The sequence below is a fragment of the Pseudochaenichthys georgianus genome, chromosome 6 (genome assembly GCF_902827115.2).
Source record: "Pseudochaenichthys georgianus chromosome 6, fPseGeo1.2, whole genome shotgun sequence".
NCBI lineage: Eukaryota > Metazoa > Chordata > Actinopteri > Perciformes > Channichthyidae > Pseudochaenichthys > Pseudochaenichthys georgianus.
Window position 1 is genome coordinate 7,615,317 of NC_047508.1, and position 15,371 is coordinate 7,630,687.

General features: G+C 43.2%; 1 protein-coding gene across 4 annotated transcripts in view; it reads left to right on the top strand.

Moving 5' to 3' along the window:
- The window catches only part of enc2 (ectodermal-neural cortex 2), a 45,106-nt gene that overhangs the window by 14,585 nt on the left and 15,150 nt on the right, over positions 1 to 15,371 (top strand). For all 4 annotated transcript variants that reach the window (XR_011643439.1, XM_071203440.1, XM_071203441.1 and 1 more), the window contains 8 exons: positions 1,736 to 1,981; positions 7,495 to 7,584; positions 9,274 to 9,437; positions 9,551 to 9,698; positions 11,616 to 11,812; positions 12,265 to 12,370; positions 12,567 to 12,710; positions 14,151 to 14,566. Coding sequence is in view for 3 of the 4 variants with exons in the window: in XM_071203440.1 (XP_071059541.1) it covers positions 1,736 to 1,981; positions 7,495 to 7,584; positions 9,274 to 9,437; positions 9,551 to 9,698; positions 11,616 to 11,812; positions 12,265 to 12,370; positions 12,567 to 12,710; positions 14,151 to 14,537 (1,482 nt within the window). In the remaining variant the exon portion in view is untranslated. The remainder of the gene's footprint in view (positions 1 to 1,735; positions 1,982 to 7,494; positions 7,585 to 9,273; positions 9,438 to 9,550; positions 9,699 to 11,615; positions 11,813 to 12,264; positions 12,371 to 12,566; positions 12,711 to 14,150; positions 14,567 to 15,371) is intronic.

Here is a 15,371-nt window from a genome sequence, read left to right on the forward strand (position 1 = left end):
GCTCTTTAGATGAAAGCATTCATCAAATAATCCTCCATCCAACCACTACTTTGTGAACAATCTGAACTCAATGTCCACTTTTCACAATTTATAGATTTCTTAATGGATCGACAATCACTGTGCTGTTGAATTTGTTTGATGGCTTTTTTAATAGAGTGCTGCAGTGATGAAGTATTCGGAAGTTAGCATCACAGCGGGCTCCTTCAATAAAAAGCAATGAGATTTTTCCATTGGATTTTAAAATATGAAATAAAAAATGTGACAAACACGTTTATGATATTCAAACCTTTTGTTCAGCAGGATCATCTCTACATATTAACAGTGCTTTTATGATGTTTGAAGCATGAATGCAGTTGCCAGAGGTAAAAAGCTAACGTTGCTATAAACAAACTACAACACAGTGGCATGACTTCAAAGCTTACTTTAAGGCGGTAATGTTTGCCGGATGACGTTTAGTATACCCATTTAGTCACTTATTATTGACCGCTCACTTTATTACACATATGAGCTACGGCATTTATCAGTAGGGAATTGGCTGACAAAATGTACGTCGTAGAATAAACCTTGAAAATCTCCCAGACCTTATTTCAGGCCTTTAACTAAAAACACTTTTTTTAAAAACCTTCGAAACGAGGGAATCAGAACTGGCACATGTTCGGGTTTTAGGACTCATTCCTATACCACTCTATAGACGGTTAACACTAGAACCGCCAACGGGTAAATTTTACCCGCAGCTGTTTCTTGATTGTATGTAACTTTTTTTCAATAAAATATTCATGTCTCCCAGACCCTGACTTTTCCTGAAAGTGTGTTATGTAGCACCCTCTGTTGTTAAAAATTGTCAATATGAAGTAAGATTGAAAAAATGGCCCAAAAAATGCCATTTATACCCATCAGCGCAAGCGGGTAATATTTACCTCATAGAAGATGCAGTGATTTCTGCGCTATTGATCTTGCGCCAAAACATAAACATGACGTGTTGCTATAGCAACTCCTGTTGTTTACTGCGGTTCCTTATAGAGAGAGGGATAGATGGAGAGAGAGATAGATGGATGGAGAGTGAGATAGAGACACTAAAATGATGAAAGCTGAGAGTCCACAGATTATATTGGTATATGTTTCATCACTGTGATCAAAACTCACTCTTAACCCTGTGTTCTAGAGTGTTAATCAAAAGAACATTGTACCTTCAAAATCAATGCATTCTAATAGCGGGTACATTTTACCCGTTGGCGGTTTTAGGTATACAGCGACCCCTGGCGGTTCTAGTGTTAAAAAAAGATGGGAAGAAAGAGGTTTTATGATATGAAGAAAGGCACATAACAAATGACCTCAACCTTACATAAAACAGCATGTTGAGTTTACCCTAAAGCCGCGATCACGCCACTAAAAACTGTAATTTTTTGAAGGAAGGTATTGACATTTGAAGGGCGAAAAAATCGGAACTTTTTAAAACGTTTTTGTTTCCCACAGCACCTGTTCCTACAGTATTGATCTGCTGAGTCATTCAGTTTCTTTTTTTGTCTCTCAGAACATAACAGCCAAGGAACTACAGAAGATACAGTTTTCGTTTTCTCTTCATCCCTCACAGCCCTATGTTTTTGTGTGTCTACATCTTATATGGTTTCTTGCTTGGAAAATATTTGCGTAACTTGGCTATGTAATGTGGTCAGAAAATTCCTTGTACAAACCCTACAAAATGTCAGCATTTAATTTTAATCCTCCACTTTTCCAGGTCTTGGAGCTCCTGCTGGACTTCGCTTATTCTTCTCGAGTCATCATAAACGAGGAGAACGCTGAGTCATTGTTAGAGGCGGGCGACATGTTGCAGTTTCATGACATTCGAGACGCAGCAGCAGAGTTTTTAGAAAAAAACCTTCATTCTTCAAACTGCCTGGGGATGATGCTGCTATCGGACGCTCATCAGTGTAAAAGACTGTACGAGCTGTCGTGGAGGATGTGTCTATTACACTATGAGACCGTAAGGATGATGAGGATTTCTCGCACTAACCTGGTGTTGTCAGTGTCAGCTATAAGATCTGAAAGCATTTATCAGCCCACATGTTGACATATATACTCATATCATATTTGATATTTGATTTCTGAGCCTTATAATGCTCTTGATACCATACAGTTAACTAAAAGGAAATTGGCAGATGACTGCGCTTCTCCATTTAGTTAATTGACTGGGATTGGAATTGATTGGATCTGATACATCTGTGATCTCAAGCATGACCTCATCATCACAAGAAAAATACGCTGAGTACGAGTTGGCAACATCCTCAGCTCTTTAAATATTATCTGTAGTTCACTTGACTGATGTTATTCGGGTTCGGAAACTATTGTGGAACCGAGATGCATATAACTTTGCAAATAAAATTGCCCATGAATCAACAGCTATTTATCAAATCGTGTGACCTCAAATTTGGTAGATATTTTAATCAGTTTTCAGGGAATAGAACTTCAGAACTTGTCTTTTGAGCCCGATTCATACGTGGCGCCACAAATGGGTGCCCCACATTTTTTTGAACTGCGATTCACCAAATTTGATGCAGGGGAACTTGGGGCAGGAAGTGAAATAATAATTGGTGCATGTGGGTGTGGCCTATGAATTGTTTTTATTTTTGTATTCCTTCCCTGAATTTGCTGTGAGCTGGAACAAGCTAGAGAACTTGGTACCATAACGGCCAAATACAGGCAAATACATTCACGTTTTGGGTCAAATCCATTCACTCTTCAACACAGGCACACCTGGACTGGCTAAGATTCATCCACCTGTAGTGGCTTGTTCAGCGTCACTCATGGTGCTTTGCACGGGGGCGTGCGTTGAAGCTTCAACGCTTCTGCCCATTCACTTTGAATGGGGTGACATCACACTTCGCCGAACTGCATTGTGGGAGCTTTCGCTTCGCTTTGCTCGCTTCAAAAGTTGAGCAATGTTCAACTTTTGAAGCTTCGACGGAAGCGTCAGCCAATCAAATCATATGCCAGTACAAGCTCTAGCCCAGGGGTGGGGAACCTTTTTCCTCTCAAGGGCCATTTCAATTTTTCCAACATCCTCCGAGGGCCGTACAAATGATTGACCTCTGCTTAAAAATACTAAAATCACAGCCCATTCATTTTGCCTTTCTTTCATGCTGTGCAAAGAAAAAGCAACTTCTGAATCCAGATATTTTACCATGACTCGTGCATGCACATGCACGGTTGTGGCATGAACACCAAAACAGAAAGATATGGACACAAGATGTGTTCAAATGTATTTAGTTTCCTATCCATGTGGAGATGATTTAAGTGTGGGGGGGGGGGCTAACCTCCTCTAGGGGGGTGTTCTCCCCCGGGAAGATTTCTTTTTAAATGTTGAAGTTAAAAGCATCTATCTGGTACACTTTGAGAGCAACATTAAGAGATCTATGGAAACATCTCAACACCCATATGAAACGAAACAGATTTTCTTTTTCTTTATGGATATTTTACAAATCACTCCCCTTTCAAACTATTCTTAATAACAACTTTTTTGTACAGTCATATAGTATTGTATATCTGTTTACTTTATTCTCTTTTTTATAACTATAATGATCATATAAAGATGTGCCTTTGCCTCACTGGTTGTAGAAAAAGCCTCTTATATTCGTTAGCATAGCTAGCTAACTAGATGCCAATAACAACAAAGTTATTGACTGTCTGATCAGTATGACAGATGAACAGATCGCCACTGGGCTTTCAACTAAAGACACAGACACGCAGAAACTGCAGCATGTGTACGGCTCTTTATGGCAACTGCAATTTGTGGAAGTGGCGGAGCGGCGTTCTGGTGCTCTCCGTCAAAACTGCATCCCTGTCAGACGAGACATATACCACGTGATGACACGTTAGGCTCGTGATGTGTTCAAGGACCCTGACCTTGGCCAGGAAAAACAGGCACTCGCTTGTTTATTTTTTTTGCGGTCTAGATTTCTTTATTTTTTTTATTTTTTGCGTATGTTTATAAATTACCTCGAGGGCCGTAGCAAATGGTCTCGCGGACCGTATACGGCCCGGGGGCCGGAGGTTCCCCACCCCTGCTCTAGCCAATTTTATTTTTATTTTTATTTATCCTTTATTTATCCAGGAATGTCCCATTGAGATACAAGATCTCTTCTTCCAGGGAGTCCTGACCAACACGGCACACAACAAGTTTCAACATAAAACAAAGGCATTAAACAAAAAAAACATACAATTCAAATATAAATACAGAAGGCCATTTGTGCAGTGGCAAGAAGCATAATCACATCAGCAATAGCATCAGGTAAAACAGTTACATGTTTCATGAAGGGCTAATCGTAGCATACCTTTAAAAGCATTTACAGTAGGAAGTGCCTCTAGACAAAGTTTTACTTGCAGCGTATTCCATAAAAAGGGAGCATAGTGGGAGAATGCAGCTTTACCAAGCTCTGACTGCATCAAAGGAACATTTAAAAGCATCCCATTTGCTGCTTGTCTAGTATTAAAAAAAGCAAGTATAAAATGACAGAAGTCTGGAGATATATAAGGGCAGCTTACCTAGCAATGACTTAAGGATAAAAATCAACATGTGTGATTGTCTTCTTTGGTACAGAGAGGACCATCAATCAAACCGCGTGCTTGTGTGTTCGGGGCGGGAGATTCAAACACGCCTGCCGGCAAGCTTCAACGCACGCCGCCGTGTGGACGCTGTGTAAGTGGAAACACTGATATTTTATTCCAATCATGCAGGACTAATGGCCCGTCCACACAGCGGCGTGCGTTGAAGCTTGCCGGCGGACGTGTCTGAAACTCGACCAACAACCAATCACATGAATCTCCCGCCCCTGACACACAAGCAGCGGTAAAGGATGAGAGGTGTCTTTGAAGATGTTGTGCGCCATCTGCAAACACCGTATCCCCTGGATGTCCTCGATGGTAGGGAGTGGGACACCGATTATGCGTTGGCCGATTTTCGTCACCCTCTGCAATTCCTTCCTATTGTGCAGTTCCCATACCAGGCTGTGATACAGCTGGTCAGGATACTCTCAATGGTGCAGCGATAGAAGTTCACCAGAATCTGAGGAGAGAGGTGATCTTTCTTTAGTCTCCTCAGGAAGAAGAGACGCTGGTGAGCCTTCTTTACTATGCTGGTGGTATTGTTGGACCATGAGAGGTCATCGGATATGTGGACCCCCAGGACTTGAAGCGAGACACACGCTCCACCGCCGTTCCATTTATGTGGATGGGAGTGGGTCTGTGTTGCCTTTCGATCTCCTGAAGTCCACTGAGTTATTTTGTTTTTGTTGTGTTAAGGGCCAGGTTATTGTCAGCACACCACTCAGTCAGATGCTGAACCTCCTCCCTGTAGGCCGTCTCATCGTTGTTGTGGATGAGGCCGATCACCGTTGTATCGTCTGCATACTTGATTATGGTGTTTGAACCATGTACAGGGGTACAGTCGTGGGTGAAGATGGAGTAGAGGAGGGGGCTCAGCACGCAGCCTTGTGGGACACCGGTATTTAGACACACCGGTATTTAGACACACCGGTATTTAGACTGAGGGTCATGGAAGAGAGATTATCCAACCTGACATGCAGAGGGGGGGCGTCGATACCCAGGTCGTTGAGTTTTATGATTAGTTTGGAGGGGATGACGGTGTTGAAGGCTGAACTGAAGTCGATGAACAGCAGTCTTGCATAGGAGTTGTTTTTTTCCAGATGTGAGAGGACGGTGTGAAGTGTTAAGGAAACCGCATCTTCCGTGCTCCTATTAGTCCGGTATGCAAATTGATGGGGGTCCAGTGTCGGTGATAGGCGGGATTTAAGCTGTGCTAGGACCAACTTCTCGAAGCACTTCATGAGAATGGGTGTAAGTGCAACGGGACGGAAGTCATTCAGGCCTGCTGCAGCAGAGTGTTTGGGCACTGGCACTATGGCGGTGGTTTTAAAGCACGTGGGGACAACAGTTTGGGCCAGGGACAGGTTGAAAATGTCCGTCATGACCTCAGTCAGTTGCCCAGCACAGGCTCTGAGAACGCGGCCTGGGATGCCATCGGGTCCAGCAGCCTTGCGTGCATTAATCCTGCTCAGTGTGGTGAAGACGTCAGAAGGTGAGTGTGAGAGGCTGGTGGTCTGCAGGGGGAACAGCCTTAGTGGCTTTCTCCTGGTTGTCCCTGTCGAAGGGAGCATAGAAATCATTCAGCTCGTTGAGGAAGGAGAAGTCGTTTGACGGGAGAGAGGGGGTGGTGGGTTTGTACTCAGTGATGGCCTGAATGCCCTGCCACATTCTTCGGGGGTCGGAGTTATTGAAGTTCTCCTCAATCCTCAGTTTGTAGCAGTGCTTGGCCTTCCTAATGCCCTTCTTTAGGTGAGCCCTGGATAAACTGTAAGCCCGTTCGTCACCTGATCTGAAGGCGATGTTTCGTGCTTTCAGTAGTTGGCGAACTTCTTTATTCATCCACGGCTTCTGGTTTGGGTACGTTGTTATCTGCTTCAGAGTGGTGACATTGTTGATGGTAGTGCTGATGTAGTCCAGTACGGAGGAGGCGTAGTGGTCAATGTCTGTTTGGGAATCCAAGGTGGCCTGGGTGGCAAACACACTCCAGGCTGTATGTTGAAACTTGTCCTGTAGCATAGAGTCTGCCTCCTCAGGCCATACCTTGTGACAGTCCTCACTGTGGGTTTCACACGTTTGATGAGTGGTGTGTATGTGGGGTAAAAGAACAGTGAGGTGGTCAGACTGACCCAGGTGGGGGAGGGGAATGGCATTGTATGCATTGGCCATGTTGGTGTAAACATGATCCAATGTTTTGTTGCCTCTCATGGGGCAGGAGACATGTTGTCGGAATTTGGGGAGTACAGTCTTCAAACTGGAGTGATTGAAATCACCCGCAACAATGAAAGCTGCCTCAGGGTGTGCAGTTTGTTGTTGGCTAATGGCTGTGTGCAGTTCTTTCATTGCAATTTTAGCATTAGCATCCGGGGCTACATATACGGCTATTACTAGGATTGCTGTGAACTCTCTGGGTTGATAGAAGGGTCTGCATTTAATAAAAAGATATTCCAGATGAGCTGAGCAGTGACTGCTGATAATAGCAGAGTCTGTACACCATGCTTTGTTTACATACATGCACAGCCTTTAGCTTTAAATGCTCAATATTGGAAATGCTGCCTACATTGTAATGCTGAAACAAGTGTGGAATTGTTCTCACTCTCTTTAGACGGGATTAAACCCACTAAAGAGACTTGCTGGTGACTTTGCTTTTGGTAATCGAGCTGCTTCGTTCTTTTCACAGAGGAAGGGTTTGAATCTGCATATGCCACTTGCAGTTATATTTGTAGAACCAAGACAAAATGAAATCTGCTGAGTGGTCCTACCTTAAACTCCATTTCCATTTCATCACTCGATTAGCAGCTGAAAATGAGTAACTGTAGATACTTCCGATATTATAATACATACAGTATATATATATTAACAAATTGAATGTAATCAGAGTATTTGTCTGTGCTTTAGGTAAGAGAATCAGAGGACTTCTACAGTCTGTCGAAAGATAAGCTGCTGGAGCTGATTCTGAGCGATGAGCTGGAAATAGAAGATGAACAGGTGAGTGATCCTCTCTTTTATTTCCTGTTGACTTCTTTCTTTCCCATCATTTTGTTTGTCTTTTTCTCAATTGTTGTGCTCTATTGTAGTCCGTAACAATCTTACAATTGTTGCCTAAGAGTAGTGCAGGAACCTGGAAATGGGTTTCTTAGATGCCTGAAATCTATTCTGTGGTTAACACAAATTTCATAGATTTTCAAGTTTTGTTATACAACATAAACAGGTCAGTAAATATTTGCTAACAAGTGAGTAAATGGGATTACTAAACGTCATTACGCCGAACATTCGCCACCTTTAGCTTAGCCGTAATGTAGTCAGTTTATAATGGTAGCTATTCACTTCTGGCACTTGCAATTACTCTTCAAGAATTATAAAAGTGGTGTTCATACACTGAACAAAAATATAAATGCAACACTTTTGTGTTTGCTCCCATTTTTCATGAGATGAACTCAAAGATCTAAAACATTTTCTATATACACAAAATAACCATTTCTCTCAGTGTTCACAAATCTGAAGAAATGTGTGATAGTGAGCACTTCTCCTTTGCCGAGATAATCCATCCCACCTCACAGGTGTGGCATATCAAGATGCTGATTAGACAGCATGATTATTGCACAGGTGTGCCTTAGGCTGGCCACAATAAAAGGCCACTCTAAAATGTTCAGTTTTATCACACATCTCAATGCCACAGATGTCGCAAGTTTTGAGGGAGCGTGCAATTGGCATGCTGACAGCAGGAATGTCCACCAGAGCTGTTGCCTGTGAATTGAATGTTCATCTCTCTACCATAAGCCGTCTCCAAAGGCGTTTCAGAGAATTTGGCAGTACATCCAACCGGCCTCACAACCGCAGACCACGTGTAACCACATCTGCCCAGGACCTCCACATCCAGCATGTTCACCTCCAAGACCAGCCACTCGGACAGCTGCTGCAACAATCGGTTTGCATAACCACAGAATTTCTGCACAAACTGTCAGAAAGCGTCTCAGGGAAGCTCATCTGCATGCTCGTCGTCCTCATCGGGGTCTCGACCTGACTCCGGTTCGTCGTCGTAACCGACTTGAGTGGACAAATGCTCACATTCGATGGCGTCTGGCACGTTGGAGAGGTGTTCTCTCCACGGATGAATCACGGTTTTCACTGTTCAGGGCAGATGGCAGACAGCGTGTGTGGCGTCGTGTGGGTGAGCGGTTTTCTGATGTCAATGTTGTGAATCGAGTGGCCCATGGTGGTGGTGGGGTTATGGTATGGGCAGGCATATGTTATGGACGACGAACACAGGTGCATTTTATTGATGGCATTGTGAATGCACAGAGATACCGTGACGAGATCCTGAGGCCCATTGTTGTGCCATTCATCCACGACCATCGCCTCATGGTGCAGCATGATAATGCACGGCCCCATGTTGCAAGGATCTGTAGACAATTCCTGGAGGCTGAAAACATCCCAGTTCTTGCATGGCCAGCATACTCACCGGACATGTCACCCATTGAGCATGTTTGCATATACCCGGCACATAGATGAAGCAATATTTTGCTATAATCCAAAATGCAATGAAAAATCCCATTTTGCTGAAGGAGCCTTTTTTCTTAGAAGCTTGTTGTCTGATCGTTGTAGCAAAGGATGGTGCCACACCACCGCTTTTTTTTTTTTTTTCAAGTATTGAATTATCGTTTTGACTTGTGGCAGGTTGTGTTTGACTCTGTCCTGCGCTGGGTTCGATATGACTTGGAGGGTCGGCGTCACCATCTACCGGAGCTGCTGAGAGGCATCAGGCTGGCTCTGCTGCCGTCCGAGTGTCTGCTGGAGGCTGTGGCATGTGAAGAGCTGGTGATGGCTGACAAGAGGAGCAGGTTAGAGCTGCCCGTCTTCGCTGTAGCTGTAGAAAGAGAATTAAGCCACGTTTTAGATATACTGTATGTGACGAGTGTGTTTTCTGAGCTCTTGCTTTAACTCTCCTCTGTAGGTCAATAGTAGAAGAGGCGATGCAGTGCAAGAAAAAAATCCTTCAGAATGACGGGATAGTGACAAGTCCATGTGCTCGCCCACGCAAGGCAGGACACACACTGCTGATCCTGGGAGGCCAGACCTTCATGTGTGACAAGATCTACCAGGTGAAAGACACACACTGTCCTTATACAGTATGTGTTATTATATGAAGGATAGGGTTGTCAGGTAACATACAGCAGCCTAACTAGGATCTCACAATGTACCATTATAGAAGATGATCAGAAACACATGCCATGCTGCTTGTATAACATATAGTGCCTTAATCCTCTTAAAGACCCGTTCACTACCAGTGTAAACGTGATGTGTGGGGGGGGTGGTGTAAGATGCATACCATGTAAACATAACTTCAGTTGGCCATTAATGGACAGGTTGCCAATTTGATTCCAGTGACTTCCTGTCCACCTGTTAGTGCTCTTTAGCAAGACACTGGATCCTACCTGAAAGCCTGAAAGCCTGAAAAGAGAAGCTGGTGTGAAAGTGCCTTAAACCTGTATTCACTTTAATATCCAGCAGGGTCACCACAAAATGAAATCTGAAGTCTGAATCAAATGAATGAAGGCATTTTCATTTTCCTTATGATTCTATCAATCTTTATTCTTAGGCTTCTTAAATGCAACATTATGTCAATTTAGGAAAGGCAAGTTTATTTATATAGCACCTTTCAACACAAGGCAATTCAAAGTGCTTTACAAAAATGAAAGACATTATTATGAAAGACATTATTATAAAATGGCATTTTAAAACACTTATTTAAAAGCAAAGATAATAAAACATGAATAACACAGATATATGAATACAAGTTACTGTGTCGTGTGAGATATGATTATAATTATATCTATTAAAAGCAGCGGCAACACATGTAGTAAATTCTATTCCCATTTAGAGGGAAATAGACGATAAGCATAACAAATGTTCTAAATAGAGACTATCACAATCTCATCCAGTCAACATTATATACATCTCTTTTTCTTTGTCCGTTTTATTCCCATTTTTTGTTTTTTTTAAGTATGACTTAAATTTGTTGTAACTAATATTCCATTAACACATTTAAAGGTCCCGTGTCATGGCCATTTCTACTGATCATAATTCCATTGTTGAGGTATACTAGAATAGATTTACATTGTGCGATGTTCCAAACTCACATTGGTTTCTCACAGCATCTCTGTATAGTCTGTGTATTCACTCTCTGTCCTAAACGGCTTGTTTCATTTCATTTCAAACCTTTATTTAACCAGATTGGTCCCATTGAGATCATAGATCTCTTTTTCAAGGGAGACCTGCAGACCTTGTTGGAGCTCCTGCCCCCACCCCTTTGAGCCCACTGTGCTCTGATTGATCGGGACGTTGCGAGGCTCACTGCTGCAAACCCACCTATTTTCCCTCACTTACCAGTCAGTCTGAGCTATGTCATACCTATTTGTATGCTTTCACGGTCTGTCCATAGCCTTTATGTGCCTTGTATTTATTCTTATGTGTGCTTTTTTTTATCTATTTGTGTAATATTATATTTTATTATACTGTTATGTTCATTGTGAAGCACTTTGGCAAACCCTCTGTTTTTAAACTGTGCTATATAAATAAAGTGGATTGAATTGGACTGCGAGGAGCGGACAGTGTTCCGGGTCGGCAACACAGCGAAACTCATCCTGAGCACACAAACACTCACAGCCGAAGTAAAAACAATAAGTGTGGCTTGATATTGAGTAAAAGGTTTATAACGCTGTGAGAATGGGTCTGCTCCGTGGATTGGTCCATTTGTTGTTGATCTGGGTGTGCACACGTCACAGAACCCAGGAAGCAAACAATGGAAAAAGAGAAATGTCCAACGAGGCGTTCTGGGGCAGCAGAGACAGGTCTTCTCTGTGTTAGAGCTTTACTCGCTACAGGGTGCACTTTGAGGGTTCGTGACTCTGCAGACCGTTCACATGCAGAACAACCTTCATAACACACAAGGGGACGGGGGATAACCGGAGAAGCACGACATGTCTAATGTAACATCTACTACTGTGGGCCATGTTTAGGTTGACCATAAAGCCAAGGAGATCATACCCAAAGCAGACCTCCCCAGCCCCAGGAAGGAGTTCAGTGCGTGTGCCATTGGCTGTAAGGTCTACGTCACAGGTGGCCGAGGCTCCGAGAACGGAGTCTCTAAAGACGTCTGGATCTACGACACCGTCCATGAGGAGTGGTCCAAAGGAGCGCCCATGCTCATAGCCAGGTGAGTCACTTATAGTACAATACAGTCAGACATTATACTGCCTATTCATGTGATCAAATTGAATTGTATAGAAGTCTACTAGAAAAGTCTTAAGAGTGTAGTCTCACTTGATTTATTAACTGAGTATACATTTTCCTTAGAAACCATTTGATATCATTTTGCTTTAGGGGCCTCAATCTGGACATATGTTTGGGCTTTCTGATGATAAAGACCAAGTTCTATAGCTGTAACAGCAGCTGAGCAGATAGCTGGGAAGAGAGTGAGACATACGATCAGGATATTCACTCTTACTCGCATTAGGTCCCGATTCTATAGTGAATGAGAAGTCAAAAGGAACCCATCTTCTGGAGGCCCCCTTGCGAACCAAGTATCCGTTGAGATGCTCAGAGCCTTGGTTGAGAACCACTGCTCTAAAATATACATGCACATAATGTGTGACTTCTGTCGTCCAGGTTTGGCCATGGCTCCGCTGAGCTGGAGAACAGTCTCTACGTCGTTGGAGGGCACACAGCCATAGCAGGGGTTTTCCCTGCCTCACCATCTGTCTCCCTAAAACAGGTATCAGAATTTACCATTTCTATGTATGCATATTCATGAAATGAATAGAAACACGTCATTATGTATACATGTGCAAAAGAACAGCCTGTTTTCTGGTTGTTATGACGTTTGACTTTGACTCCACTTGGACTCACTCACCTTGAAGCTGTTTGTGTGTTTGAAATGAAACATGAAAGTCTAACTCACTTGTTCCTAGGTGGAGAGGTATGAACCTCTTACTAATAAATGGACTATGATGGCTCCTCTCCGAGATGGAGTCAGTAATGCAGCTGTGGTCAGTGCCAAGCTCAAACTCTTTGTTTTTGGGGGGACCACCATTCATAGAGACAAGGCCTCCAAGGTGGGTGGATTGTATTTGTATCTTCCCTAAACTGCCTTACAAGCAGAGTTGTAATTACTGTAATAATATTACTTTGTCGGTAACGGAGTAGTGTAACGCGCTACTTTTATAATTCAGTAATCACACTACAGTTACTAACATTGCCCCGACACGCGTTACTTCGTTACTTTCTAAAATCAGTCATAATCAAACCTCAACACCTGCAAAGAACACATGCTAAGGTGAAGCTAACGCACATAGCTGTTGTTTGTTTATATCACACACGTAGTCTGTTCTTCTTCTCTGTTTTCCGGTTGTTGCCTGTTTTGAATGACGAATACACACTACCGCCGCCTGCTGGTAAGGAGAGTTATTGCCATATACGCATGCGCAGTTAGTACGTGCTCGGCTGAAGTCTTTGCGGTGTGCTCCAGTCTGGTTCCAGTGCAACACATGGCCAACACGCAGGAGAACACGCTGACGCAACAGCGTGAGCAGAGATAGACTGCGCAAAATATACAGATAGCAGGAGACAGAGGACAGCCACGGTCAGATATGAAAACATTCTGGATCTGGATCAGTCTTATGCGACAATGGAAACTGAACTAAAGAGAACATTTGAAACTTTAGCAGTCTGCGTGATCTGCCTGTAGGGAGGGGCGGGCCGGCCCTGCGAGTAAAGTAACGAGTAAAGTAACGAATTACTTTATGTAGAGAGTAACGAAGTAGTGTAATATATTACTTTTTTTTAAAGTAATATGTAATATATTACTTTGTTTTAGTAACGACCCCATCTCTGCTTACAAGGCAGCCCCTAACATCCCATAATTCAGTTTCAAACTAACTAATAAACTCCTATCCACTTTCACGTTGTAATCTTATAGCCTCAATGGAGTGGTGCAGAAACAAGGCCTAAAGCCTGGAAATGAGTTCTACAACTTCTGATTCCCTCAAAGTGGTTTTCTGAGCGTGTGTTTGGTTAAACTACTGAAATATGCTCTTTTGTTATGGTTAACAAAAGCTTACACTTCTATGTGTCCTAAAAATCGTGGTTTTTATCAAAGTGGAATGAGACTACTTAACGTTATCACGACAAACCCGCCGTTAGGTTAGCGGAGGTGATGCATTTCTAAGCGATCGTGATGTTGTTCCTAGCCTAACTTTAGCTTCTCCCTTCAGATGATTTCCTTTACGCTTCAAAATCATAAAAGTGCTATAAATATGTGGAGATTATCCTTCTGAACAAAACGTGTAAGTATCATAAATGTGTGCTTGTCACAGAAAATTCCAAGTTTTTTTCCGAGAGATCCCTTGCTAGCTAACTTCTGGGTCAGCCTACAATAATACGTCTTCACCGCACCACTCTATATGAAAGAGAGAGTTTTACTTTAATTTACTTGTTTATATGTTTCCATCGTAAAATAATGTTTGCACCTGAAAACGTTGAAACTCTCCGTCTAGGTCCAATGCTATGACCCTGTGGGTAACCGCTGGAACATCGCGGCTGAATGCCCTCAGCCCTGGCGCTACACGGCGGCTGCTGTCTTGGGGAGCCAGATCTTCATCATGGGGGGGGACACTGAGTTCACCGCCGCCTCCGCCTATCGCTTTGACTGTGAAACCAATCAATGGACTCGAGTGGGCGACATGACGTCCAAACGGATGAGTTGCCACGCCGTGGCCTCAGGGAATAAGCTCTATGTGGTCGGAGGTTATTTTGGGACGCAGCGGTGTAAAACGCTGGACTGTTACGACCCCACGTCAGACAACTGGAACTCCATCACCACTGTGCCTTATTCACTCATCCCCACCGCCTTCGTCAGCACATGGAAACACCTGCCTGCCTGACCAGGAGACACCGACGACAGTTATTGCAGGTACGTGCTCACCACTGACACCCCCTCATCACGTCTCAGCTCATCTCTGAAGCCTGTTCTGACATAACGCAATGCAATTCTCTGCCTTGCATTATTTGTGCATTTGTTCAGGATTGTGTTGATCCACCGTTAGCCGTAGCTGTTAACAATGCACCATTTGTGTGTGTGCTTTTATAAAGCTGTTTCTAACTGAATGGTTTTACTTGTGACATGTGCAATGCGCATTCACATGTTGGTAATAATTAGTTGAACTACCGAACTGCTGAGCTGCAACGGTTACGCAGCTTCTCCGTTGGTGCCGGTCAAAGTGTCCGGGAACATTCCAATGGCCCAGACAGACGGGAGACATGTTTATTATAGCTTTATACATGAATAGGAAGTCTATGTAAAGAATGACAACATCAAAGCATGTAGATATGTTTTATTGAAAAGTAACAACAATAAACAATACATCCTGTCATTAGACTTGAGCATATTGCAAACACAATTAAATTCCCTCAGCTTTAAGCCTACAAATGATCATATAGAATAAAACCGATTAAAAACAACATGTAAACAAACCAATATATGTGTAGGCCACTCTGGCTCATAACATTCATTAAGAAGTGCTGCTGCCAAATTGAAATAAAGCGCTGTTTTCTTTCTGTTCCATCACTTACGAGGACTTTGGGGCCACTGAGAAATTGAAACCTTCATGAGGACGTTACACAGGGGTGACGTCTTGTTGCACGCTTGTGCTATGAATGAGAGCAGCTGGTGCTTCAAGTTGTGCTTGGGGGGGGGGGGGGGGGGGGGGATTGTTTTA